General features: G+C 44.7%; 2 protein-coding genes across 3 annotated transcripts in view; one reads left to right on the forward strand and one right to left on the reverse strand.

Moving 5' to 3' along the window:
• The first annotated feature begins 17,573 nt into the window (after positions 1-17,573).
• ccn4a (cellular communication network factor 4a) lies at positions 17,574-23,605 on the forward strand. 2 transcript variants are annotated; one of them, XM_079748944.1, is made up of 5 exons: positions 17,574-17,754; positions 19,738-20,026; positions 20,638-20,892; positions 22,363-22,556; positions 22,986-23,605. In XM_079748944.1, the coding sequence occupies exons 1-5, from the start codon at positions 17,707-17,709 to the stop codon at positions 23,283-23,285; spliced, it is 1,086 nt and encodes a 361-aa protein (XP_079605070.1). In that variant the 5' UTR covers positions 17,574-17,706; the 3' UTR covers positions 23,286-23,605. The 2 variants fall into 2 exon arrangements, with proteins under 2 accessions (XP_079605070.1, XP_079605071.1); XM_079748945.1 differs by having other exon boundaries at positions 22,366-22,556.
• A 783-nt stretch (positions 23,606-24,388) lies between these two features.
• The window catches only part of ndrg1a (N-myc downstream regulated 1a), a 16,048-nt gene continuing 14,217 nt past the window's right edge, over positions 24,389-26,219 (reverse strand). The window contains exons 15-16 of the mRNA XM_079749866.1: positions 26,042-26,093; positions 24,389-25,618 (exon numbers count right to left, since the gene is read on the reverse strand). Coding sequence (XP_079605992.1) covers positions 25,365-25,618; positions 26,042-26,093 — 306 coding nt within the window. The 3' untranslated portion in view covers positions 24,389-25,364. The remainder of the gene's footprint in view (positions 25,619-26,041; positions 26,094-26,219) is intronic.

A 26,219-nucleotide genomic window follows, 5' to 3' on the forward strand; every position in this document is an offset into this window, starting at 1 on the left:
ATGAGTAGGCTTTCAATCCAATGTTGGAAGACCTGGCTGACACACAGAAAGACAAATAAAACAAAAACATTTAGCAATCCTTCGTGGCAGGCATGCCACGTGACCCCTTCCCACCCTGGCAAAAGTGTCCCCAAACGAGACACGCCGATTAACTCTTGTAGTACATGCTAAACGTTCCGTCGTAGCCATTGATCTTACAGTAAACTACTATAAACCACAAACCACCTACAACCACCTAGAGCAGTGGTCCCCAACCACTGTGCCATGGCCCAGTACCGGGCCGTGGGATATTCCTAACCGGGCCGTAGGCTACGACATGATTAAAAAAGAATAATTCTGAAGTCCAGATTGAACCGCAACAATGGAGGAGAAAGGGATTATTGCCGTTTGCGAACTCCCGGACTCCTGGAGCACGGCTGCGGAGCTCCGGCTGCGAGGCCCTGGTTGCTGAGCTAAGATCTGAATCTTAGCCCCAGCTTGATGATTCAGAAGGGAGGTGATCCACAAAAGCCTATATGGTCGGAACAATGGGATGTCGGAGCAGAGGGTTTATTTTTTTCAAAAGAAAGGGATGTCGGACTAGTGGGCTTTAGGACCAATGGGAATTTTTCGGGTTATTTAGAGGTTGGAAAAATAGAGCGTCGGAGAAATGGGCAGTCACCTGCAAGGCAACATCAGAATAATAAATAATATACAGGTATGGCAATATTGTCTCAACTACATATCTCTTTCAAAAATATACAGATCTAACTCTTACTACCGGTATATCGCCCAGCCCTAGCATGCACATACGTTTGTCAGCTCTGCTAGCTTACCCGAGTCTTTTTACCCACTACTTGAAGTGACAGCTTGTTTGAGGTGCTTGTTGATAAAGTCACTAGCAGTAGTAGGGTCCTCGAACCGGTCTTAGTCTCCGCTCCGCATGGTGACCCCTAGTACCGCCGGGAACAGCAGTCAGAACTTGATGCCTGGGCATGAGTGAACACATTGCAGAACGCAGCTCGCTTTTTAGCGACAGTAGGTATGTAGTCGGCAAAGATGGAGATCCTATCCCGGTAGAGAGGTCATCCAGTACTTTATCATGGGCCGTTAGCTTGCTTACAGTAGTTTCCAGCTCCGTTATCCTGCCGCTATGGTCAGTAGCTGCTAGTTCCGACTCTAGCATAGTTTGCACATGCTGCCTACTTCTCCTGCAGTGGCTCTAACGAGTCCTTCATTTCTTGTCCGACAGAAAAGAGATCCCAGAGAGGAGACTGGACGAAAGGGTAAATTATCCCAAAGATGTCGGATTTCACGGAATCCATCATAGTAGTAAAAGTTTGGCCCTGAGTGTGCTATTAGCATTAGCTTCATCCACCTGTTCATTAGCCACGACGGAAGGCAAGGCTTTTCTATTACGCAAAGACGTTTAGTTTGTGTTCGAGAAACCCAGTAAAGCGACTACAAAGTGTAGCTTATAGGTTAACTATAAGTGACTAGAATCGTGCAGAACAGGTGGCTTTGCTATGACACTATTTAACCCTAACTGTAACTAATACTATGACTATCCTACACCAAATAGTTACGAGACGGGGCGGTTGTGACAAGTCTTCATTCTTGCAAGCTCTCATAAAAGGGCGAGAGCAGGTGTGAGCATGGGCTATAGGAGCTAGTGGAGGTGACATTTGGCTGACTGAAGCCTTTTCCCGGCATGGGCGCCATGATGATTTATGTCTGACGGTTTTAAAGGAGATGTTCTTCTTGTTCTGTCTCGGTCCATCTATGATGTTGGCCGTGGTAGTGGTAGTGGTGATTTGTATGCTCTTGCTTCCGCCTTAAACAGTATTTGCTATCTCTCTCATCTTTTCTCTCTCTCCCCCCTCTCGCCCTCTCTTTTACCTTTCTCCCTTTTTTTCCCGTCTCTCTCTCTCGCTCTCTTTCCATCTCTCTCCCTTCCCTGTCTTTTCCTCTCTGACTCGCCCCTTATTCTCTTCTCCCTCCTGTTCCTCACTCTCTCCCTCCACCTCCCCGTCTCCCTCTCACATTCCTCCCTCTCTCTCTCCCACTTGCTCACTCTCTATTCCCTCTTCCATCCCCCCCACTCTCCCTCTCTCTCTCCCTCTATTTCTCCCTTTACCCCTTCTGTCTCTCCCTCGCTCTCTCCCTCTCTTTCTCCCTTTCCCCTTCTCTCCCTTTACCCTTCTCTCTCTCCCTCTCTCCCTCCCTCTCTTTCTCCCTCTTCCCCTTCTGTCACTTCCCTCCCCCTTCCTCTCCCCTCCCTCCCTCTCCTGGCCCCCCCTCCCCTACCAGATGTCTTGTGTGTGGCTGACCAGTGCTGCTGACAGCAAGGCCAGAGCAGTGCTTCCGTGCTGCCGTACCATGGCTGCGCTCACACACTTCAAGGATAACCGAGTCCCACGCCCTCCGTCTAAAATTACTAAATGACTAGCTTTGAAGCATTCCTTTCATCCAACTCTGTTTTGTGAATATATATATCGGGATTCGTATGGCTTGGGGCTTTTCTGGTGCAGGAGGGTGGCGGGACACGTTGAATGTTTTTGTTTTTGTTCCACAGTTTCTCCTCTGCCTGGAAACAAAGGGACTGCCACTGTGCACCACCTCAGCTCGCTGTGGCCGGCTGTAATGAGCAGTATCAGAATACAGAGCTGTCCTGTACTGACCCACCAGCCCTTCACTGAAACCACACGCATCCACACAGAGCTGGGAGAAACAATGCACACGTGTGTGTGTGTGTGTGTGTGTGTGTGTGTGTGTGTGTGTGTGTATTTCTGCATGTGTATGGGTATAACACAGAGGATATGAGTCCATATCGATGTGTATTTGTGTGTGTGCGTGTGTGCGCGTGTTTGCATGTGCACATTATCATTTTTTAGTGAATGTGTAGATCTGGAAGTGTGGAGCTACAGACCACGTACAGAATAGGAGCCAACATTCAGTCACAAGAAATTAAATGCCTCATGTCTGGCACTGGTTATTGCGTCTTCCCCGACAAAGCTTCTGCAAAATGGACCAACATCTGTCCTAGCCATCAGCCCCGGCACCACCAGACGCCTTCCTGAACCCTGCTCTCCTCAAAGCTCAGAGGCAGACCCACTCTGCTGGATTATCTCTATTTGTGGACACACTGTTTTTTTATTGTTGTGTGAGGTACAGTAGGGCTACCAGTCAGTTGAATAATAATGTCATCACTGAATGAAATTGCACCGAGTCTTACTGGATAGACATTGAATGTGGGTGTGTAATGCCGGAGCTATCGGCCATTAGCAGTTGACTCTCCCTGCAGGTTATCTGGTGGCTGTGCTTGGTATCGCTCGGTGTGCCATGCTTCCTAACCAGGTGGTCCTAACTAGCTTGGCTCTTAGTCTCCATGATAGTGTTCCTCACGTTTTGAGCTTAACTAGGCTCTGACTACACAATGTTTTGCAATAGCCTCGAATTTGTTCTGCAAAGTGAATGTCTCTTTATAATAAAGCCCCATGTATTTCCGTTGAACTTTTTTCAATTTAGCTCAGCACTCATAGGTTTTATCAAAAGCAGCTTGCAGTGCATTTCTTAGAAACTGGTCATTAGTGGTCAGATGTGTGTGTGTGTGGGGGGGGGACTTGCTCAGGGATGCCTGCCTGTAGATTGCAGACATTAGGGGTTGAACATGGAGCTTTATTGCTGTGTGAGGTACAGTAGGGCTACCAGTCAGTTGAATAATAATGTCATCACTGAATGAAATTGCACCGAGTCTTACTGGATAGACATTGAATGTGGGTGTGTAATGCCGGAGCTATCGGCCATTAGCAGTTGACTCACCCTGCAGGTTATCTGGTGGCTGTGCTTGGTATCGCTCGGTGTGCCGTGCTTCCTAACCAGGTGGTCCTAACTAGCTTGGCTCTTAGTCTCCATGATAGTGTTCCTCACTTTTTGAGCTTAACTAGGCTCTGACTACACAATGTTTTGCAATAGCCTCGAATTTGTTCTGCGAAGTGAAGTCTCTTTATAATAAAGCCCCATGTATTTCCGTTGAACTATTTTCAATTTAGCTCAGCACTCATAGGTTTTATCAAAAGCAGCTTGCAGTGCATTTCTTAGAAACTGGTCATTAGTGGTCAGATGTGTGTGGGGGGGGGGGGGGGGGGATGCCTGCCTGTAGATTGCAGACATTAGGGTTTGAACATGGAGCTTTCGGCTGGGAGTCAAACACACAAAACCGCTAGACGGCCCATTGTGGTGATATTTTCTGTGGGCAACATTGACACACTGACCACCCTTACGCCAGCAGGATTGGTTATATAATAGGAACAAACCAGTGTAAGTAGGGTGACAGGGGAAGCTCGGGGCCACAATTAGAGTCTGTAGGACATGTGATAGCACACTGTTGCTTGGAGATTAGTAATCTAGTATTTCAACACTTTAGAAGCGTTTGGTTCGCAAAACAAATACTTGCTTGCAGGGGCGTAGGAATGTGTTTAACATTGGGGGGGACACATATCGGAAACCTGACAGATCCGGTATAATTTTTAGGTGGGACAAATGCGCCTGTCTCTGATATTGGAGGGGGCACGTCCCCTCAGTCCCCTCCGGTTCCTACGCCCTTGCTTGCTTGAATACATCGTCTTGAATTGCAGACTTTCTTGTTTTACATCCCAGATTTCAACCATTACTGCGTCCACAAGGAGCACTTAATTAGAAACAACTCACACTTTATTTATTCCATTTTTAGCCTCTTTGGAAACTTTTGCTCTAAGTAATGACATCACTGAACTGACGGCAAACCGCGCGCGACACGCACCAAACGCTCTGCGATGCGCGGCCACGTGCGGCCGTCCACCAGCACGCGCTAGAGCTGCTGCAGGACTGCGGGATGAAGAGCGTTTCAATCCTTTCTCCCGAACTCATAAAGTTGTTTGCTTTTACTAAACAGACAGTAACACTTATCTCTGCGTCTGAAAAAAAGCCAAAGACTTAACGACCGGTGACAGCATAATGTCTCAGGGTAAAACCGAGGTCTGCGTTTTCCATAACATACCAACCATTTGGGACTGCTGTGATTCGGGAGTGTGTGTGTGTGTGTGTGTGTGTGTGTGTGTGTGTGTCGGGGGGGGGGAATTGAACAGTGGGGGGAAGTCCCTGAAGATGTGCTGCACTGCAATGAGGGGAAAGTCACTTAGAGGGGAGGATAACCTGCTGTGTACTACATGATTACAGTGGGGAGCTCGGGCCACCTACCTACACACACATACACACACACACACACACACACACACACACACACACACACACACACACACACGCACACACACATATATACACACATACACAAACACACACAAATATATTTACGCACACACACAAACATACACACACACACACACATATATATACACACACACATACACACACACATACACACATATATATATATATGGATATATATACATAAAACTCCATCCTCCAAACAACAGTCCACTCTACACACAATGGGAATAATACCAGCCCTGGGGCTGGGGTACCAGGGTAACTATGGGTTGCCGTGTGCCAGCGAGCCCCAAGCCTGGTCCGTGTAATGACCACTGACCGCTGAGCTCCGGACTCAAGGGGCCCCCTGGGAGGCGGCCGTTTAGGCGCTGAGTCAGCCTGTATAACCCGCTCATTACGGCTGTTTTGTGCAATATTTGTTTACGGTGCACACCTGTTAAAGTTTAACCAATGACTCCCCCCCCCAGCGGCGACTCTTTGGGTGTGTATGCTGTAAGCATCTCTTACCTTAAGGTGTTGTTGGTTAAAGATATAATGGGGGTAATGTTTGGATAACATGCAGAATGCTGTTGTGTTTCAATATGGGGTTATTCATTTTTTCTAAATAGGTAGATGATGGGTGTATTTTTAAATACATGTTTATCCTCAAAGGAAGAGGATCCAGTTTCATAAGTGAAACAGTTGCACGTTCGGCGGAACAACGCACTAAACCCTAGCATGTCTGAACACACTCGACACCACCTCTATCACACATGAAGGTGTCTCTCTCTCGCGCTCAGGTCTCCACAAGCCACTAGTCTACCCCGCCGTCGTCAAGCATTCATCTTCCTAACTCTGGCATATTCCAGAGACACTTCTGAGAAGTGTTACCTGCCTGGGTTTACGTTCTCCCCTCCACTGTCCCCTGGCACTGGAACCATGGCTGCGTGTCTGAGCGTGCAGCCCACCAGATGTATGGGTGCTGACACCCAGAGATATGCGCCCCACGCAGCTCAGGACTGAGGTCTTAAACTGATGTTCTGCTGCAGTTCAGGAGTATGTTGTTTAAGTTGCACACATATACATCCTGGATCCAGGATACAAATACCACTGACATAAACTCCACATACCTGTCAGATGCATGGATTCAGACACAAATACATAAACACCCCACTGAAATGTGTACAATATTGAGGGTGGTAGATTTGTAAAGATATGCACTGTTAATGTATTCTGTTTATGTTGCATGTATTCATAAATATCCTGGGTCTAGGATAAACGTGCATATATGAAGTACACAATATGAATAAATATGCTCTCTGCTTTGCCTCGCCTGCATGAGCACAACATAAAATGTTTCAGACCACCCCACATTATGCAGACACCATCACTGCAGGCATAACTCATTCAGTTCCCTGCTTTTTGCTTGACATCATGTGTAGCTGAGACTCTACAAGGACTTTCCACGTCAATTTCCATGTTTCCATTTTTTAATAGGAATATTCTTCTTTGCACTGACAATGTTTGTTTCTGAGTATAGCAGTTATAACTTACAACTTCTATAGATGGGAAAATTAAGTTTACATGAGCCTAGGTAAATGTATACATACGTTGGTTTAGGATTTAACATTACTTTATGTCTTTTCGAAATAATGGATGTCTCCAACAAAAAATCCTGTGCTACATTCTGATGTACAAGCCCTATATTTGATCTTGTACCCATAGCTACAGCTACTAGCATAAACAGTTGTTGAGGCTATAGCTGCTGGGAAGAGTTACAATGTGAAGAAAGCCCAGTCTGACAGATAGTTTCAGAGACTTATATCAGCCTAGTTTTTGAGCTAGAGTAGCAATGTTATGGATGGCTCCTTGGGCTTGCCAGGTCCTGTCAGCATTTCTATTGCAGGTGTACGTTAAGTAATAGAAGTAGGCCTAGAATATTACATATCGTCCTTTAATATTTAAAGTCTGTAGATAGTCTGTTGTCTTTTTTTTATTCAGGCATAACTTTGTGCCACTTGCCATATTTGAAAAGAAAAAGAGGTTAGGGAAACAGGCGCTCTGTGTATTTGTCAGGGAATGATGCAACATTAGTCGGGAGACCAGACCTAAACCCTTCTACCGACGTAGCCATCAACATACCAATCCTCAGAGCCTAAACGTCTTCCTATTCTTTCATTGTGTCAAAAACGTTGAGACCTCAAGGCCTCTCCCAAGTTTAATATGAACTGTTAAGCACGGTGGAAACAAGAAGTTGCAGCAAATGAATGTATCTTTTTCATGTTCTGTGACAGGGGGAGGCCTATGCACACTCCCACCCCACTGATAACTAAACAGTCAGTGGAAAAATGGAATATGATAGTCCTCCCCTATACCACATTCCTTCCATTCCTGCTCGTGTTCTTGACTCTGGAATTCACCTTGTCATCCCTGTTGAAGGTTCTCAGCCTTAAGTGACCACCAGTTTGTACTGTCAAACATAGCTCCCCCCCTCGAACATTACTGATAACTGGTCCGGTGGAATCTTGATCGTTTATAACAGGATACAACGTTACAAATGTGTTCTCGTTTGAGGAAATAATGACATTGTACCACAAATCGTTGACTGGAACAAGGTAAGGAAAAAGTGAAAGAAGTGATGTGGCAAGTCGTGTGACATATAGTAGGGCCCAGTGTGTCATAATTCATCGAGCAATACCCTGAGTACCCTGCGGCTGGAGTGTGTTTGAAACGTCTACCTTTGGGCTCTCGTTGACCCCCTACATCATCCGCCGAGCGGCTTAGGTCAGAGAGCTGTGTGTAACTTTATGAATTCCTATATGGTTTCCAGTCATCTCACATAAAGTCAACGGCGGATGTCAGATGAAAAGGAAACTAAGTATAACAGTGAGGTAGTTGTTGCTCTGGTCTGTGGGGAGTTCTTTGAGCTTGAAATTGAAAGAACTATCGAGAGGTTTCGAGAATCCGGTTTTGGTTTTCTGCACAATCTTCACGGCATGACCTCAGTGGCAAAACCCCTCTTTTATATGCTCCCTTTGGAGAAAGCTGTGATGGCGCCGTAGGTTCAGTGGGAAAACGTGTCTGCGATCGGAGTTCAGAGCTGATGAGCGGTGTTTAGGGACAGATCATTGAATGATATGTTTACCTCTCGGCTTGATGTTCCACTTATTTCTTCTCAATCCCATCTTTACAAATATGCTATTTGGTGCCTCAGTGGAGGTGCCATCTTCTGCCAATTCATTAACACAGGAACACCATCCTGCCACGGGCTATTGCCTGTGTATTCACTATCTTATGAAATGATTGGTCCATGTATCTAAAACACCATCCCAGTTCATGTCAACAGTTGAATTGTCTACTTACAAAGACCTTTGCTGTCCGTGTTCAGGGATATATCATCTATGTCTCAAAGTCGACAAGCTCCAGTGAGTCCGATTAAACACTGTCAGAACTCCATCAGGTTATCCTTAACGCCACCTCTCAGGCCTTGTATTGCCATCTAATTGAAAACTCCTTACAGAGACCCCAGGGCGAGCTCCTTAGAGATGGCAACCCAAACACAAGATAACCCCCTCTGAGAGGAGGCATTCCTGCACTAGGCCGGGCACATCCATGCAAGATATGACATTCATGTCTGCAAGCCATCCGTTCATCTGTGGGACGCTACTCTACAACCACTTTATTTTTCTCAGATGACATTGGCCCGACAGTAAATGGCGTCGTTATTTTACGGTTGTAATTATATCAGGGAAACATATGGTTTGCATTAAGACTACTGCTGCTGACCTGCCTTTTCCTGGATAGGTGGTGGGAATTGTATACTCAGGCTTGCATAATAATAAAAAAAAATCTTCGATGGATAGTGGTCTTAGAATGGGTTGCCGAGGCAGAAGGGGATTGGATCAAGAGGCATGTGAATCTCTTCCTTTGTCTGAGCGTCACCTCTCCTTGGTCAGAGCTCAAACACATGAACCAAGCCAAGTGGCTCCTTGAAAGTGAAGCCAGTGGCTGTCTAGGCCATCCATCACAGGTTCTGTCTGATATTTTAATAAAGAGGGAGATGTGTGTGTCTGTGTGTGTGTGTGTGTGTGTGTGTGTGTGTGTGTGTGTGTGTGTGTGTGTGTGTGTGTGTGTGTGTGTGTGTGTGTGTGTGCATGTGCACCCAAACCCACAGTTGCCCACCTCAATGCTTCGCTAACATGCACACACTTGCACATTACGACACTAACAAAATCACCTTGCGCCCCTTCTCCAACTCTTCTACATTTCTTTCTCTCTCTCTCTCTCTCTCTCTCTCTCTCTCTCTCTCTCTCATTTTTCTTATTTTGTCTCCGGTCTCCTTTCTCTCCACACTGACTTAGTTTCATCCTTGCTGGCCCGCCGCCAACATATACAATATACACACACCCCACATGCCTTGGCCGACATGTGCAAACTGTTTTTCAACGGTAAAGCTCAGCTCTTTGACTCTGGGGAAAGCTTGCATTTTAACCATGGTACTTAAGGTTCAAATCAATGTCACCACGTCTGAATGACAGAGGGCCAAGTATGACTAATAGAGACACGGAAGGGGAGAAGGGGAGGCCGACGGAGTTGACAGATGGAATGGTTCTCAATGGTTCTTAAAAAAAGAAAATCACATGTTTTCAGCTCTGAAGATGGTCATAGCAAGCTGGGGGAGATTACAATGGCTCTCTCTTTTGTTGTACAGTGGAAATATTATAACTGTTTAACACATCCTTTGCAGTCTTGATACGCCTTTGTTAGAAGTACGTCATGCTTGGTACATGTCACAAGACGGCACGCCTTTATCTTACTGCTAGCAGGCCTCAGGCCAGTCGTGTGTTGATGACGCTTCGGTCTGCATTTGCATGTCAAGCAATCAGCCTGTTGCCTTTTGTTCTCAGAATGGTTCAAAAATATTTAAATGTTGGAACTTCTTTTCAGAGTAATTTGTTGTGAACGCTAACATATAGGACTTATCATAAAAAAGTAAACATCATACAATAAATTACAATACATGAGTTCACAGCTGCACGCGTATATAGAAAATGTTTTTTTTATTATTATTATTTACACCATTTAGCTGAACATTATAGGATCCCGTCCTTCCACTCCCTGTTTTCTAAGTTAAACACAGAAATAAACTACATTTGTCCCAGTGTTTGTTATATGTGAAATTAACTGATATACAAATGTGGCACAAATTGCGAAGGACATGTGTCCAAAAATGTATTATGCTTGCTTCATAGCGTAATAGGTGAACCAAAATGTTACGTTGGAACATTATATGTATCTGGCTTACGTTGTAACATTATATGCAAAATGTTATTATATTACGCGCTCGGAAATTTGGTACATTATCAACCGGGTTCTCCCAGAGATGGGGACTCGAGTCGCACCTAGTCGCACAAACGGTGACTTCAGACTTGACTTGCGACTCCACCCAAAAGACTCAGACTTGACTCGGACTCGAGCTTCAAGACTCGTCAAGTCATGCAATTATTGCTTTTTAAATATAAGTTCAACCATGTATTTCTATTAGGGATGGGCAACGATCGTCGAAAAGTCGAATAGTCGGAGTCACGTAGAATATCGAATAATGAATGTTACTATCGTTATTTGTTACACGGCTCTTCTCAATGCTGCGGAACACTCCGTTCACTTGCATGGGCCTTCAAAACTTCCAGCAAAACTTCCGCTGTCAAGGAAAGTGGATTTTTTTGCCGTCTGTCGTATCACTCCGCAAGAACTCCGGTAACTTATCAACCCCAGTGTCCTCGGTTGCTAAGCGACGTCAACGTATTTGGCGGACTATTTCTCTGTTGATCAACACTATGAATGCTGGTAACAAATAAATTGTAAAAAGAAACCGTGTGAAGTTACTTTTTTCGTTTTGGCGCGTAGCCCCTGTAATAAGCGGGATAATGTATAGAACGACGACGTTCTATACATTAGGCTATCCCAAAACTAGAAAGGCAGACGTGTTCCATAGTTTCCATATGCTAAAGACGTGTCTAGTTCACCGTCATGCAGGCTGCGTTCAGTAAAATAAATTAATAAATAGCGATCTGTTTTCGGTGCATGTAGGCCTATCTGCCTAAGCCAATGTTGAAATAATTTGATGTCAGTGTTTCCCATACATTGACCAATGTGTGGCGCAGCGCCACAGATTCAACACGCCACAAATTGATTCTGCTTCTTTTCTTTTTTTTTGCGATTTGAAATATAAATATCGTTCCGTTCATTCATCTCCGCATGGTTCTCTTTCTCCCTGTCATTCTCATTCACACACGAACACAGAGACAAGCGCGCATACATGCCAATGGCACGAGTGGGTACACTACCACTTATTGGATAAACCTGCGGCGTATCACTGATACATTGCACACACACTGACAGTGGAGTCGCCCGCTCCTCCTCTCAACGCGCCTACAAAGGCAAACCCGGGATATTTGCAATTAATGTGAAATGCGGTTATAGTTTATATATATTACGGTGTTAGACCCCCAGGCTGTTCTGCCGGTGATTTTAATTTGCTCTGCAGCAGAGGCTGGAGATCGGGAAGCTTGGGAGGTCACCCGGTGGGCCGGTCCACTTTGAAATGTATTTTGTGCGCAAAATACATTTCTCTGGCCGCCAGAAGGCCAGAGACTTGAGACTTGACTTGGACTTGTGGCAAAAGATTTGAGACTTGACTTGGACTCGAGCTCAAAGACTTGAGACTTGACTTGGACTTGCAACAAATGACTTGTGAACATCTCTAGGGTCTCCACATTATAGCTATGGGTTTAATTACAACTAGCGGTTGAGCGCAACACGTGTCCAGAAACTCTAGTTCTGATAAAAACATTAAGAACCAAATACTATTAAAAAAACACAGTTAAAAAACAACCGTAGGCTAGAAAAACTGTTTAGACTCAATTATGTACGAGGTTAAGAAAGATTCAGCCAGTGTCCAATCGTTTCTTCACACGCTTGTGCAAATGAAAAATGTGTTGTTTGTGCTGATTTCTGTTTTTAAAGTGACACCAAATACCAAGGCCGCCGGTCCGAGGGCGTTGGCACCGCTCCAGAGGAATGGAGCCGCTGGTCCGGGACTCTCAATAACAGTTGTGTTTGGCAGGGAGGTGACTCAGGCAAGATGTTTGGATAGGGCATTAGCAATTTCCATTTGTCAAAACATACAAAGGACTGGAAAATGTATACGGCGTATCGCGCTCTCCAGGGACCTTTTACCGATAAGAGAGGAACGTTTATGGGGTTGCGCCACCCATCAGCCATAAGATAACACGCGATTTATGAGTCAATTATCAACAATTGCCTCCATTAGGCATGTCTTGTTTCGACTTATTCCTTTATAAACATCGAATATAAATATTGTGATCTTTCACGAACACATTCCATCCAATCATCGGAAAAATGGGCAGAGGAGCTTCAGAAGTTATTTACCTCAGATAAACTCAAAAGGGACCTAACTTAAGGGGACATAAGGGGTACAAAGTGGAAGCAGCCCATGGGCACTAGATAGGAGCCTAGCTGTGTGAGATTTCCGACAAGTGGACTAAAGCAGATGTACTGTGTGTAGTGACTGAGGCCCAAACCACAGCTATATAAAGCTGGTCTAATTACTGGACCGGCCTTAAGAGCAGAACCTCCACGGGCCCTCTTGCTCTTTTTTTGGCCCACAGACACACACACACACATACACTCTCTCTTCTTCTCTCCCTCTTTCTCTCTATCATACACACACACAAACACATACACACACACACATACACACACACACACACACACACACACATCCTTGTGTTATACATATTGGGTCGTTGAGTTTGAATGCATACATTTACTTTCATGGTTTTGGAGATATATTGTGATACTTTCAGCACGTAGTCGGTGACCTCTATGCATTGAGATCGGAACATAACATGAAACTGTGCGCCTGCGTACCTGCATGCGCGTGTGTGTGTGAGGACTATTAATAATAGTATTATTGTATTATTTGCACAAAAACCTTACTAAATAACTGTATATTAAAGAGTGAGAACAGGTTCAGTTATTTTCTTCTGCCTCCCCTCAGTACTTGTTAGGTCTAGGCTGGAGCTACAGACTCCTGGCTCCGTCGAGAGCAGGATTAGCGACTGCACTTGACCCCACTGGCCAGGCGATTTCCAAAACATTAACTTCAAGGCCCTCGCGTATTAAGTGGAGGGATTCAAGGAGGAGGAGGGGCTTTTCATTTGGACCTGAAATCTAGTCACAGACGTGAGCTCTGATGGTGGAGACGTTCAGACCAATCCAGAACGATGTGGATCTCATTTTGTTTAACAGTCGGCCACGCAGCCTCTCAAGGTAACATGAAAAGACCGGTCTGCCACGAGCTGCCTAGGGCGTCCATTACAGGTGCTTGCTTATATTTAAAATAAAGAGTGAGACGTGGGACTCTTGAGCTGTGGTGTGTGTGCGTGTGTGTGTGTGTGTGTGTGTGTGTGTGTGTCTGTGTCTGTGCATATGCGTTTGCGTGTGCGTGTGTGTGTATGTGTAGGTACACACGTGGACAAAATTGTTGGTACCCCTCTGTTAATGATAGAAAAACCCACAATGGTCGCTGAAATAACTTGAAACTGACAAAAGTAATAATAAATAAAAATTTACTGAAAATTAACGGATGAAAATCAGACATTGCTTTTGAATTGTGGTTCAACAGAATCATTTTAAAAAACAAACTAATGAAACAGGCCTGGACAAAAATGATGGTACCCCTAGAAAAGATTGAAAATAATTTGACCATAGGGAAATGTTAAACTAAGGTGTGTCCTCTAATTAGCATCACAGGTGTCTTCAAACTTGTAATCAGTCAGTCTGCCTATTTAAAGGGTGAAAAGTAGTCACTGTGCTGTTTGGTGACAAGGTGTGTACCACACTGAACATGGACCACAGGAAGCGAAGGAGAGTGTTGTCTCAGGAGATTAGAAAGAAAATTATAGACAAGCATGTAAAAGGTAAAGGCTATAAGACCATCTCCAAGCAGCTTGATGTTCCTGTGACTACAGTTGCACATATTATTCAAAAGTTTAAGGTCCATGGGACTGTAGCCAACCTCCCTGGACGTGGCCGCAGGAGGAAAATTGATGACAAAATGAAGAGACGGATAATAAGAATGGTAACCAAAGAGCCCAGAACAACCTCCAAATAAATTAAAGGTGAACTCCAAGGTCAAGGTACATCAGTGTCAGATCGCACCATCCGTCGTTGTTTGAGCCAAAGTGGACTTCATGGGAGACAACCAAGGAGGACACCACTGTTGAAAGCAAATCATAAAAAAGCGAGACTGGAATTTGCCAAAATGCATATTGACAAGCCACAAAGCTTCTGGGAGAATGTCCTATGGACAGATGAGACAAAACTGGAGCTTTTTGGCAAGGCACATCAGCTCTATGTTCACAGACGCATAAATGAAGCATACCAAGAAAAGAACAATGTCCCTACTGTGAAACATGGAGGAGGCTCAGTTATGTTCTGGGGCTACTTTGCTGCATCTGGCACACGGTGTCTTGAATCTGTGCAGGGTACAATGAAATCTCAAGACTCAAGGCATTCTGGAGAGAAATGTGCTGCCTAGTGTCAGAAAGCTTGGTCTCAGTCGCAGGTCATGGGTCCTCCAACAAGATAATGACCCAAAACACACAGCTAAAAACACCCAAGAATGGCTAAGAGCAAGACATTGGACTATTCTGAAATGGCCTTCTATGAGCCCTGATCTAAATCCTATTGAACATCTGTGGAAGGAGCTGAAACATGCGTTCTGGAGAAGGCACCATTCAAACCTGAGACAACTGGAGCAGTTTGCTAATGAAGAGTGGGCCAAAATACCTGTTGACAGGTGCAAAAGTCTCATTGACAGTTACAAAAATCGTTTGATTGCAGTGATTGCCTCAAAAGGTTGTGCAACAAAATATTAAGTTAAGGGTACCATCATTTTTGTCCAGGCCTGTTTAATTAGTTTGTTTTTTTAAAATGATTCTGTTGAACCACAATTCAAAAGCAATGTCTGATTTTTATTAGTTAATTTTCAGTAATTTTTTATTTATTATTACTTTTGTCAGTTTCAAGTTATTTCAGTGACCATTGTGGGTTTTTCTTTCATTAACAGAGGGGTACCAACAATTTTGTCCACGTGTGTATGTGTACTCAAACTCACATTAACTGACCTCAATAAGATGCTGCTTCCTGCTTCAATAAGATGAACGCACTCAAACACCCAAACAAAACTTAACCTGTGCTCATTCTCTGAAGACTTGTGTCATTGATTTCCTCTTCATGTCAGTATGAAACACTGATCAGCAGAAATCGTCTCTGACAACATCCAACAAAGCCTCATCTTTGTGTTAACACTTGGCACCCTGCTGTTTGGGATCAGCTCAATATTTACGTGTTGGTCATCCTCCATATTCCACGGTTGGGGTCAAGTTCAATCTAATTTCACTTTAATTGTATTCCTTGCGTGCATGACACGTCCCCCTCAAGAGGAACTCCCAATCACAACTTGGCAGCCAACCGCACACCGCGTTGATGGTCACCTCAGGCCAACCTGTATCCAGGGGCCGTCCCACGCTTCAGGGAGCGAGGCCCTTAGCAACAAACCAATGGCAGATGTGGGAATGAACATTGTTTGTAGCCCCAAAGAAATGTATTAGCTATTTTCCTCCCCCCTGCATGTTCTCAACTTCTAGCAGCAGGGAACCAGGGGGACCTGTGTGTACCATGGTGGTTCTACTTCCTTGGGGGTAAGGGATTAGAATTGGAGACGGGGGGCTACGGTCAACATGCTGCAGGCTACAGGGGTCAGGTGGTCCGGGGCGGTGGGGGGAAGGATTTATGAAATGGATGCCGAGGGTGAGAACTGGTCTTGCCAGGATGAAAGTCTCCTCCGTTGGGAAATCAGAAAGGCTCAGCCTGGGAAGGACGCCTCTCCCGCCAAAACATGAGTTTTATTTTGTTCTATTTCCTGTGAGACCTTATTTCAGAGTAAAACCAAGTGTACCGTGGTCAGCGGCGAGCGACCCATCATCTTTGATCCCGTTTGAATCACGCCACGAATTACACATATGCTGTTTGTCAACAGCGTTAATTTGGCATGTCAAGAAAGTCACAGTTTGTCATCAAATTGTTTAAGTAAATGACTGTGAGAAAACGTAATTAGAAAGACACTCCCAGAAGACATGTCAATTACAGCATAACTTTTTAAAGACCTTCTCTCTATCCACGAGTTTCCCAGAGCCGCTGAAGCTAACATTATGATGCCCGCACACTACGTACCGAGATGTACACAAGGAAACTGCTCTTTGTTTCGCTTCCCGGCAGAATAAAGCAGAAGGAGTCGCTGGATTAAACCCACCAGGTAAGACACATGTTGGTGTTGGTAAGGTGTGTATAGTGGGAGACGAGAGAGGTTAATGCACTGAGCGCTTACACACAAATCCAAAGGTTACCTAACTGTTTCACGACCAACTTTCGTGACTGGCAAAATTGACACACAGCATAAGTGTAATTCGCAGCACAATTCAAACGGATCAAACAATGTGTGCCTCTCACCGTTTACTACCGTGCATATGTTTTTCCGAAATAAGTTCCCATGGGAGATAGCCAAAGGGGCGTGGCTTAGGCTCTTTAAATGCTAAAGAGATGTTGGCACGTCAAATTTTGCTCAGGGCCCCTAAAAAGATCGGGCTGGCCCTGTCTAGAATTAATCTGGTTTGTCCAAAACCGCTTTAACCAAACGCTCTCTGTTGGCAATGTCTGATTAAAAACGTTTTCTGGTGGTGTTCGCATGGGCCAATGTGTCATCGAGCTCGGAATGCTGACATCATTGTTAATTAAACTCAACATCTGCAAACCAGGCAAACTGAAACGACTTGCCCTCGTGGAAAACATTTATCCAGAAGGGATCGTTAGACCCTTCCATCATCATCAGCGTCATCTTCTTAAAACGGCAGCAAAAAGGCAGCAACTTTGACTCATTGTATATCTTCTCTTCAGATAACTCATCCCAGCAGAGGCACCACCCCATACTTCCATAGTTAACTTGTGATTGAGATGAGATGACGGCGGGAGGGATATCTGCACTCTCTAATAAATATCGTTTGATGAAGACACGCCTAAACCAACGTGGCTGCCAATGTTTTCAGGGCCGACTTCAAACGCGCGGGATGAAAAAAAATCGGGTGAAAGTGGATCGGAGGGAGAGACGAAACCGAACACTGCCTCAAGTATGCGGAGCTCTTCCCGGGACCTGACGTCAGCGAGGACTTGTTAATATGAGCGGCAGCCAGCGGCCAGCAGGTCCAGTGGAGGCAGAGAAGGTGGAGGGATGACAGCGGAGGCTGAATGATGCACAAGACCTGCGGAGAACGACGTGTTTTCGTCCTGAAACGGGACTGATTCTGGATCCAATGTATAGTCCATTCCTGGTCAGTGATGAGTTGGCTCCTGTTGTGGATTCTGTTAGAAGTCGGGATTCATCAGGTGAGTCGAGGGAGCTGTTTCAGATGTTGAATATGATTCCGGGTAAAATGCATATTTCGTCATGGTTGAATTGAAAGACACAAATGCAATGAACTGCGAAGACTTTAATGGTAACCTGTTCGTTTTTACGCACGGAATCACATTATTGGACTAATTCAGCTGTTAATCGCCATGTGTTGATCGGACCAAGTAAGAGAACTAAGTTTGGGATTTGATTTAGCCATTTATAATTTGCAACTGTGTGCTTGATGCTGCCAGCCTCGCAGTGTCCCATGAGGGTCTCACGATGGACATAATTCGCATATTACTGCCATCTTGTGGAGATTTGAGGAGTCGCTTGCGGGTAAACGTATATGCGTATTATGCATTGGGCTATATTTCCGTCGCCGCTGTCTGTCGGTTGTTTATACACAACGCCATCATTTTTTTGTTTCATCTTTAGTTCTCTTTTTTGTGTGATGAAAAAGTTTCAATATATATATATATATATATATATATATATATAGTATGTGGAATTGATATATATATATATATATATATATATATATATGCACATACAATATATATTATTAAAATATATATTGTATAATATAAACATATGATATTTTAAAAAATATATAGACAATATATATATATATTTAAATAGTATATGGAATTGTCCTTTGACATTATTAGTTAGGCGATGCACATATGTGTGAGTGTAGTGTTAGCTGTGGCTGTGGGACAGACAGGGCTTCTCTGGGTGTGCGAGAAAGCGAGGAGCCACCCTGGTGGCTCCTCGCTTTCTCCTCCTTATAAGAGTGCAGTTGATTGGAAACCGGCTGCAATCAACGTAAACATCACAACATCATAGCAGCAAGCTGTTAATAGTTTGGTTTACAACAAAGCGATCTAATGCTCTGAAACGATAACGACACAATATGTTCTATCTTGGAGGTTTAGGCCTATCTTACTTTATTTGCCAAAAGGCAGGGGTCGTCTGGATCCAAATCAAACAATCAGTTCCAAAGTTAGGCATCAAAATCAGGACACTCGTCTGGCTTGTTTTGAGTACTGTGTGTTCTCATAACAAACTATTCCCTTTGGAATGTAGGCTTCTGTTAGTTTTTCCTAAAAATAAGTGACTCGGATGATGTCATAGGCCCATTTACTTTATAAGGACTTGAGGCAGCGCTCCTGTCCAGAATCCACCAAGGGACTGTCGTGGGGTTTACCGTCCCCTGGTGGCTGGTTTAGGGACCGCATCTGTTCTGACGCACTTACCAGCTATCGGTTTTGTGATCTTGGCAAACACTCCCTGACGCTTGTAAGAAGTATCTTAAATTGGGCAAAAACTTTTTTTGTTGGCAGAGCTTTTTGTGTCTGTTACATATATATACAGCACTTATTTCTACTGCTGCTTACTAATCAGTGGGAGGCTGCCAGTATTTTGTGCAGATTAAACCAGACATTGACATTGGCGTTAGGAGATTATCACCATGGGCTGCTTCCAAACACACACACGCACATGCACACTCAGACACTGCCAAATCACACTTACACACTTTGGCTCCGCTTCTCTCAGATTACTCTTACTCAATTTATTGCAGTATTAAAACGCTTTGATCTTGATCAGTTATCTCTTGATAGCTGTAGATATGGATGAAGAAAAAGATGTAGATGTACAAGATATTTGGAGACAGACATAGCACTTTATCTAGATATAGAGCTTGAGCTATGCATAACCATATATATATAGAGAGAGAGAGAGAGAGAGAAAGAGAGAGAGAAAGAGAGAGAGAGAGAGAGAGGGAGAGAGAGAGAAAAGAGACAAATTTTAAATACAGATTGAAAATGTGTGTGTGTGTGTGTGTGTGTGTGTGTGTGTGTGTGTGTGTGTGCGTGCGTGCGTGTGAGAGAGAGGGTGTGTGTGTGTGCTGCCAATGCCCTCAAACACTTGACTGCCCCCCTCACCACCCCCCCCCTCGTCCTCCTCCTCCACAGACCTCCTCCCAGAACGCCACCGCCATGCCGCCCTCCGCCACCGTCTCCATGACGACGATGGAACCGTACAACCGCACGCAGTTCTGCACGTGGCCATGCGACTGTCCCCAGACGCCGCCTGCGTGTCCGACAGGGGTTAGCCTGCTGGTGGACGGCTGCGACTGCTGCAAGGCGTGCGCGCGGCAGGTCGGCCAGTCATGCAACGAGGCGGACACCTGCGACTACCACAAGGGCCTGTACTGCGACTACAGCTCGGGCGCGCCGAGGTACGAACAAGGATTGTGTGCATGTAAGTGTCCATCGCCGACGACGAAAAAAGAAAAACACAAGCATGAGATGACGATTACAAACCTGAAACGGCGCGACGCACAGCGGCAGCCTGCTTGAGATAACTTAAGATACGAAGCCACTGTGACCCCACTTCAGTGAATCCTCGAGTAAAAGTGCAGGTGTGACAGCAGCCGCAGTGAACAGGACAGGGAGGTTAGAGATTAAAAAAATAAGCAGAATGAATTCAGATAATATCTCTCAGTTTGTACCATATTGTGCATAGTCTGTATAATAACTCATTAAAAGAACACATGTTTAGCAATAATCACACTCTTTTAATAGGACAGCATTGGTTTAAGTCATTTAAAAAAGCACATGTCGTGCAATTATCACAATCATTTAAAAGCTTCATTGTTTAGTTGTTGGAGTTCGTGATTACTTTTAAACCACCCACTCTGTGTGTGTGTGTGTCTGTGCGTGTGTGTCTGCGTGTGCGTGTGCACGTATTCCTGTTTGTTTGTGGTTGTGCATCTGCATACATTAGCATTTCTGCGTTTGCTCATGTGTGTTCGTGTGCTAATGCGCGTGCATGTGTGTGTCTGTGGGTGCGTGTGTGTTTGCCCTCCCCAGACATGGTGGGCACGGGGTGCGAGCACGACGGGGTGATCTACCGCAACGGCCAGAGCTTCCAGCCCAGCTGTAAATACCAGTGTGTGTGCGTGAACGGGGCCATCGGCTGCGTGCCACTGTGCACCGACTCCCAGCCGCCCCGCATCTGGTGCCTGACCCCCCGCAGGGTCAAGGTGCGCGGCCAGTGCTGCGAGCGCTGGATATGTGACGAGCCCAGGAGGGGGCGCAAGACCACCCCCCGCCATGCCTTGGAGGGTAGGTATTCTCCCCCTGATACATCCATGCCCCCTCCCTGATACATTTATGCCCCCCCCGATACATCCATGCCCCCCCCCCCCCCCCCCCCCCCCCTAAAGTCTGATTGTAGGAAGTGAGAGTGGCTTGTGCAAAACAGCGAAACCCTTAACAGCACCTTTTTTTTTTACTGTGTGCTGGGGTGGAGCGGAGCTATAAGGACAAACTGGAACACATTAACACAACAAAACAAGTGGACCACAAAATCACCATGACATATTAAAACCTTAGCGCATAAACACTGTTACATATTAAAACCTTACAACATCAACACCATTTCATATTAAAACCTTACCACGTAAACACTATAATGTATTAAAACCTTACCACATAAACACCATTACATATTTAAGCCTTACCACAACCCTGTAACATATTAGCCCTCTCACTGTAACACATTGACTTTGTGTTGTTGGTGGTTTCTCTGTTTCTCTCTTCTGTGGTTTCTCTGGTTCCCAGCCCCTAGTTGCAGGACTAAATACTTCACAGATGTCAAGGCTTTTGTCACATTGCTTTGTTTTGTTGAATGATAATAATATGTATGATATGATTATATTCAAGGTTTTCACTTCTAATGTGTCATATTTTATATTCTGTATTCGACAAAGGTTAGCAAGATGTTTATTGCAGTTTCCCAACTTAAGAAAAATATTTCAGCAGTCCTTGACAATGTATGACTTTAACATGACCTGTTTCAGTGAATAGTAAGTCAGTCGAGAAGGATAACAATGTAAGGTTGTGTGTTTGTGTGTGTGTGTGTGTGTGTGTGTGTGTGTGTGTGTGTGTGTGTGTGTGTGTGTGTGTAAATAGTTAGTCAGTCGAGAAGGATTACAATGTTAGGGTGTGTATGTGTCTGTGCGCGCATGTGCAAGTGTGTGTGTGTGTGTGTGTGTGTGTGTGCGTGCATGTGTGGATTTGTGTGTTTGTGAATGTGTGTGGGTTAGTTTCTGTAAAAACATCAAAGCCCTTCCTGTGGAAGGAGTCACACTGGCTCTGGGTTCTCTCTGCTCTCCTGTTTATGAGCAAGTAATGGAGACAGGCAGAGAAGGAAGAACAATATGGCGTGAAGAAGGAGGACTCTCCTGACTCAACAGCAGAAACACCAGAACAGATTCAGGAAAACCACAACAGGGTCTGAAGGCCATACATATCTCCAAAGTGCATTTGTCTCTCATGTAAAGATACTATTAATAAGTCATATGTATAGATACATCAATAAAATGTATCATCATGTCGATAAAAGAAAGAAAATGTCTACAACTCAAGCAGCTAAATAAAGTCTAAGTAGCAATTATGAGTAGCATGTATGGACTCACATTGACTATCATAAACGATAAGCCACAGTGTCCACATAGTACTGTGAGTCAAGCCCATCACACTGCCATGGTCTCTCTGCCCCCCCCCCCCCCCCCCCCCCCCACCCTCCCCCAGCAGCCCCGGCGCAGAGCATGAGCTGGCATCAGAACTGCATCACCCAGACCACCCCCTGGAGCCCCTGCTCCCGGACGTGTGGCCGCGGCCTGTCCCTCCGTGTCTCCAACGCCAACCAGCGCTGTGAGATGGTCAAGGAGTCCCGCCTGTGTAACCTGAGGCCCTGTGAAGTGGACATCACCAAACACATCAAGGTGTGCCCTGCAGACACATCCAAACACAAGGGGGAACAGTGAACTTTATGGAGAGAATAAGATTTTGATACATATTAAGTATTGAGTATGTCTAGTGGTGGCTTCAAAAAGATCAGTGGTCTGCATGCACACATTTTCTTGATAGAGCTTGATATAATTCATCATCAAAATCACTCGTCTCCTCAGTGAGTGAAGTGCCATCCCCAGGGAAATAGTCCTTATAATAATGAATAATGACTCAAAATGAAGTACCAGCTAATTGAACGTTAGACTTGGTTACAGTACTTGAGCAGTAGCACTTACAGTACCGTACACACCAGTCTGTCGACATTTCAGTCAATCACTCTTTAAGTCCACAATCAGCCCGTGCCCAGCACTCCTCTCCATTCAGCAGTCAGTCTAGCCTCTCTCCTCGTCTTCCCTGCTCAGCCGGGAAAGAAGTGTCTGAACATCTACCGGGAGGAGCAGGCCTTCAACTTCACCATCTCGGGCTGCGTCAGCACGCGACTCTACCGGCCCAAGTACTGCGGCGTATGCACCGACGACCGCTGTTGCATCCCCTACAAGTCCAAGACCATCGACGTGGAGTTCCTCTGCCCCAACGGCTCCAGCCTCACCTGGAAGGTCATGTGGGTGCAGGCCTGCTTCTGCAACCTCAGCTGCAGGAGCCCCAACGACATCTTCGTGGACCTGGAGAGCTACTACAGTCACCCAGAGGTCATGAACTAAGGCCACGGCGGCGTTGAACCCACGCTCAACCATTTTGTTATAAACAAACCCCCAAAAGTAGTTTGTTTTTTTTATGGCTTGTTTGCCATTTTATTAGTCCTTTGCTTCCATTGCTTCCACATTAGTCCTTTATATATTTAATATATATGTTTTTGTATAAGTGTATACTTTTTTCCCATTGGAAAATGTTTGTAAATAAGAAATATACACATTTCCGGAAGGGCCATTTTAAAGGCATGTGATTTTAAGCAACATCTTTTTACTATTTGTTGGGGGGGGCGAATTGTTAGGCTAATAACAATGGTCTGCTAACAACTGTGTGTCATATGAAATGGTTAATTTATTGATATAGATTGCATATGAAATGAATAAAAAAAATACATGAATATCTAGTGATTGCCTCATTTAATAGAAACATAATGACATAATCATGTGATCAGGTTATAACAGTGACGATGCATGGCGATATATCTGATTTCTCTTCGATAATTGCATGAAACATGCATAAATACAGCAAATAAATTGCACAACCAGGTTACAACAGGTGAGTAACACGCTTTTTTATTGTTATTTTTGTAATAAATACAAACGGTTTAGAATGATTTTCTACAGCATTAGGGCAGTCCTGCGTCTTTACAAAGCTGTATGTATGTTTACAAAGCAGATCTTTATAAAGGGCCCGTGGAACAGGGACAGAGGGAGGGATGGTAGGGGGGGTGGGTGTCCTGTTAGTGCTACGGCTATCCTTCGGTTTACATTTTGATCGACCAGTTCACCCTTCCATCATCCAAAACAACAGAAGTGTCACCTCAAAAAAAAAAAAGTAAGCAACACCATGGCACATTTTTGTTCCTTTGTGCTTGATTGCATAGAAATCATCACAAAAAAAACCCTATTAAACGATGAACTGATTCATGTCTGCAACCCTGATCAGTTAACAAAGCATAATAAATGCAGAGTTTTTAGTATGTGCCTGTTTTTGAACTTGTTTTGCAAAGCATTCAATTGGTTGGAAAGTCCTACAACGTTCTACAAATTAAAAAAAAGTCACAAAAGAAAGTCACAACCAAACGTCAAACATCTGATTCGGAATGTCAATGCAGATTTTCAGTAAATTTAAGTAAATAGAGACAATAGAGAGACAAATACATCTCCTAGATTGTTGTTAACATGGACAGATATATGTTCAAAAAACAAAATTGACATAATATCCCCAAAACACAGGAGTCATTAGCATAGGGGTTACATACTTTATACATACACAACATACTTAAATCTGGTCCCTTACGTTTTCAAAGACATCAAGTAAATCTGTGAATGAAACTGCCTTTTTTTTGGCATGAAACACCCCCTCATTCTCTCTCTCTTGCTCCACATCTACAACCTCGGCTTCTACATGCAAACAAAAACCAAAACACATAAAACATGCAAAGTAAAGAGAGATTAATCAAATGACTGCAGCAAGAAAGAAATGAAAACATTCAAAAACTCATTTACAATCAAGATAAGGGTATAGGCCTATTTGAGAAAGCCAGGGAGGGGGAGAGGCTGAGAGCTGGTTAAGTGTGGTTGAACACTATGGACCATTTAGCAAGGTCAAAAAATGACAGGGAAATTATTGGTGTATGAAAGATGAATCGCGATTTATGTGTACAAGCTGGTGTACTTAGAGAAAGAAAGAAAGGAAGAGTTCTCCTTTAAGGTTGGTCCTATGCTGCGCTGTCCCTAGCTACTCACAGACTCAAGAGCGAGAATTGTGTTGTTTTTGGGATCAAATGTTGTGGGGAATAACAATGTATGAATAATGATTAACCCACCCTACAAACTGTGGGTGTGGGTTCTCATCTTAAAACGTATTCTGTAATTTGCAGGGAATCAGAAATACGGTACAAAACGTACAAAGGTATTTGTGGGTTGCTGTTTCTTATAGAGCCAGAGGGAGGCGATGTCCCTCTGCCTCTTCATGTGTGTTGTGTGTGTGCCCCGTTCTGACAGTTTGGTGGCAGCGCAGCAAGGCCGAGGGCTGGGTGTACGGGGCTACGGTCGTCTTCCTCTGCTAGCGCTACCGCTATGGCTAGCCTAACAGGACACTTCGGTAGACTTGAGCACGGCCTGGTCCGAGCTGCCGGAGCCGTCCATGGTGTCCGTGTGGGAGCGGCCGCGCTGCGGGTGCTCCGTCGTCTGGCTGCGTGAGCGCGTGCCGTCGTTGGTGTGCGAGCGCGAGCGGTTGCCGTCGTTGGTGTGCGAGCGCGAGCGGTTGCCGTCGAAGGAGGCGACGCTCGAGCCCGAGGCGGTTCGCGAGCGGACCAGGCGGGTCATGCTGGCGGAGGGCACTGGAGGAGGAGAAGGAGGAGGGAAAGGTAGTGGTTAGCAGCTAGCTCAATATGCTAAATATCTGCGTATAGAAGCCAGCAAGCTAAATTTGTTTTTTCCCTTATTAAGTAACTTTTTGCGTGCGTATGTATGTGTGTGTGGGTTTGGGTAAACTAGCAGCTTTCATAATAACAGTTATCAGGAATTATTTGCAATTTAGCTCAATTTTTCTTAGATTTATCCATGGAATCAATTTGGAATGTGTCAGTTATTCGCAAAATAGGCTCCTAATACCACTAGATGCCACCAAAGCAAACTTATTTACAGTGTGTGCTCATAAATAATGAATGTTGCGCCAACATAAATGTATAGGCCTATATCATGTGCATATGTCTAGGATTCCATTTATTTTGTCCACTTTGTGTGTGTTCTGGTGTACTCACTGTATCCCATGCCCTGGATGAAGTACTTGAATGCCTCTGTCAGTTTCGCAGGCTACGGAGCAAGAGAGATAGACGGTGAGATGAAGCGCAAATTCAGGGAGCATCTTTCCTCAATTTCCTCCTGTACCACTAGACGATTAAAAGTGTTTACACAAACACTCCTTACCTACCTCGATCC

Source organism: Pollachius pollachius (genome assembly GCF_949987615.1).
Source record: "Pollachius pollachius genome assembly, chromosome: 13".
NCBI lineage: Eukaryota > Metazoa > Chordata > Actinopteri > Gadiformes > Gadidae > Pollachius > Pollachius pollachius.

Bases quoted from the DNA above. Each gene is read 5' to 3' on its own strand.
- ccn4a (XM_079748944.1), top strand. From the start codon at position 17,707: ATGAGTTGGCTCCTGTTGTGGATTCTGTTAGAAGTCGGGATTCATCAG. The intron at 20,027-20,637 runs GTAAGTGTCCAT...TGCCCTCCCCAG, and splicing joins CGAACAAGGATTGTGTGCAT to ACATGGTGGGCACGGGGTGC. The intron at 22,557-22,985 runs GTGTGCCCTGCA...TTCCCTGCTCAG, and splicing joins ACATCACCAAACACATCAAG to CCGGGAAAGAAGTGTCTGAA.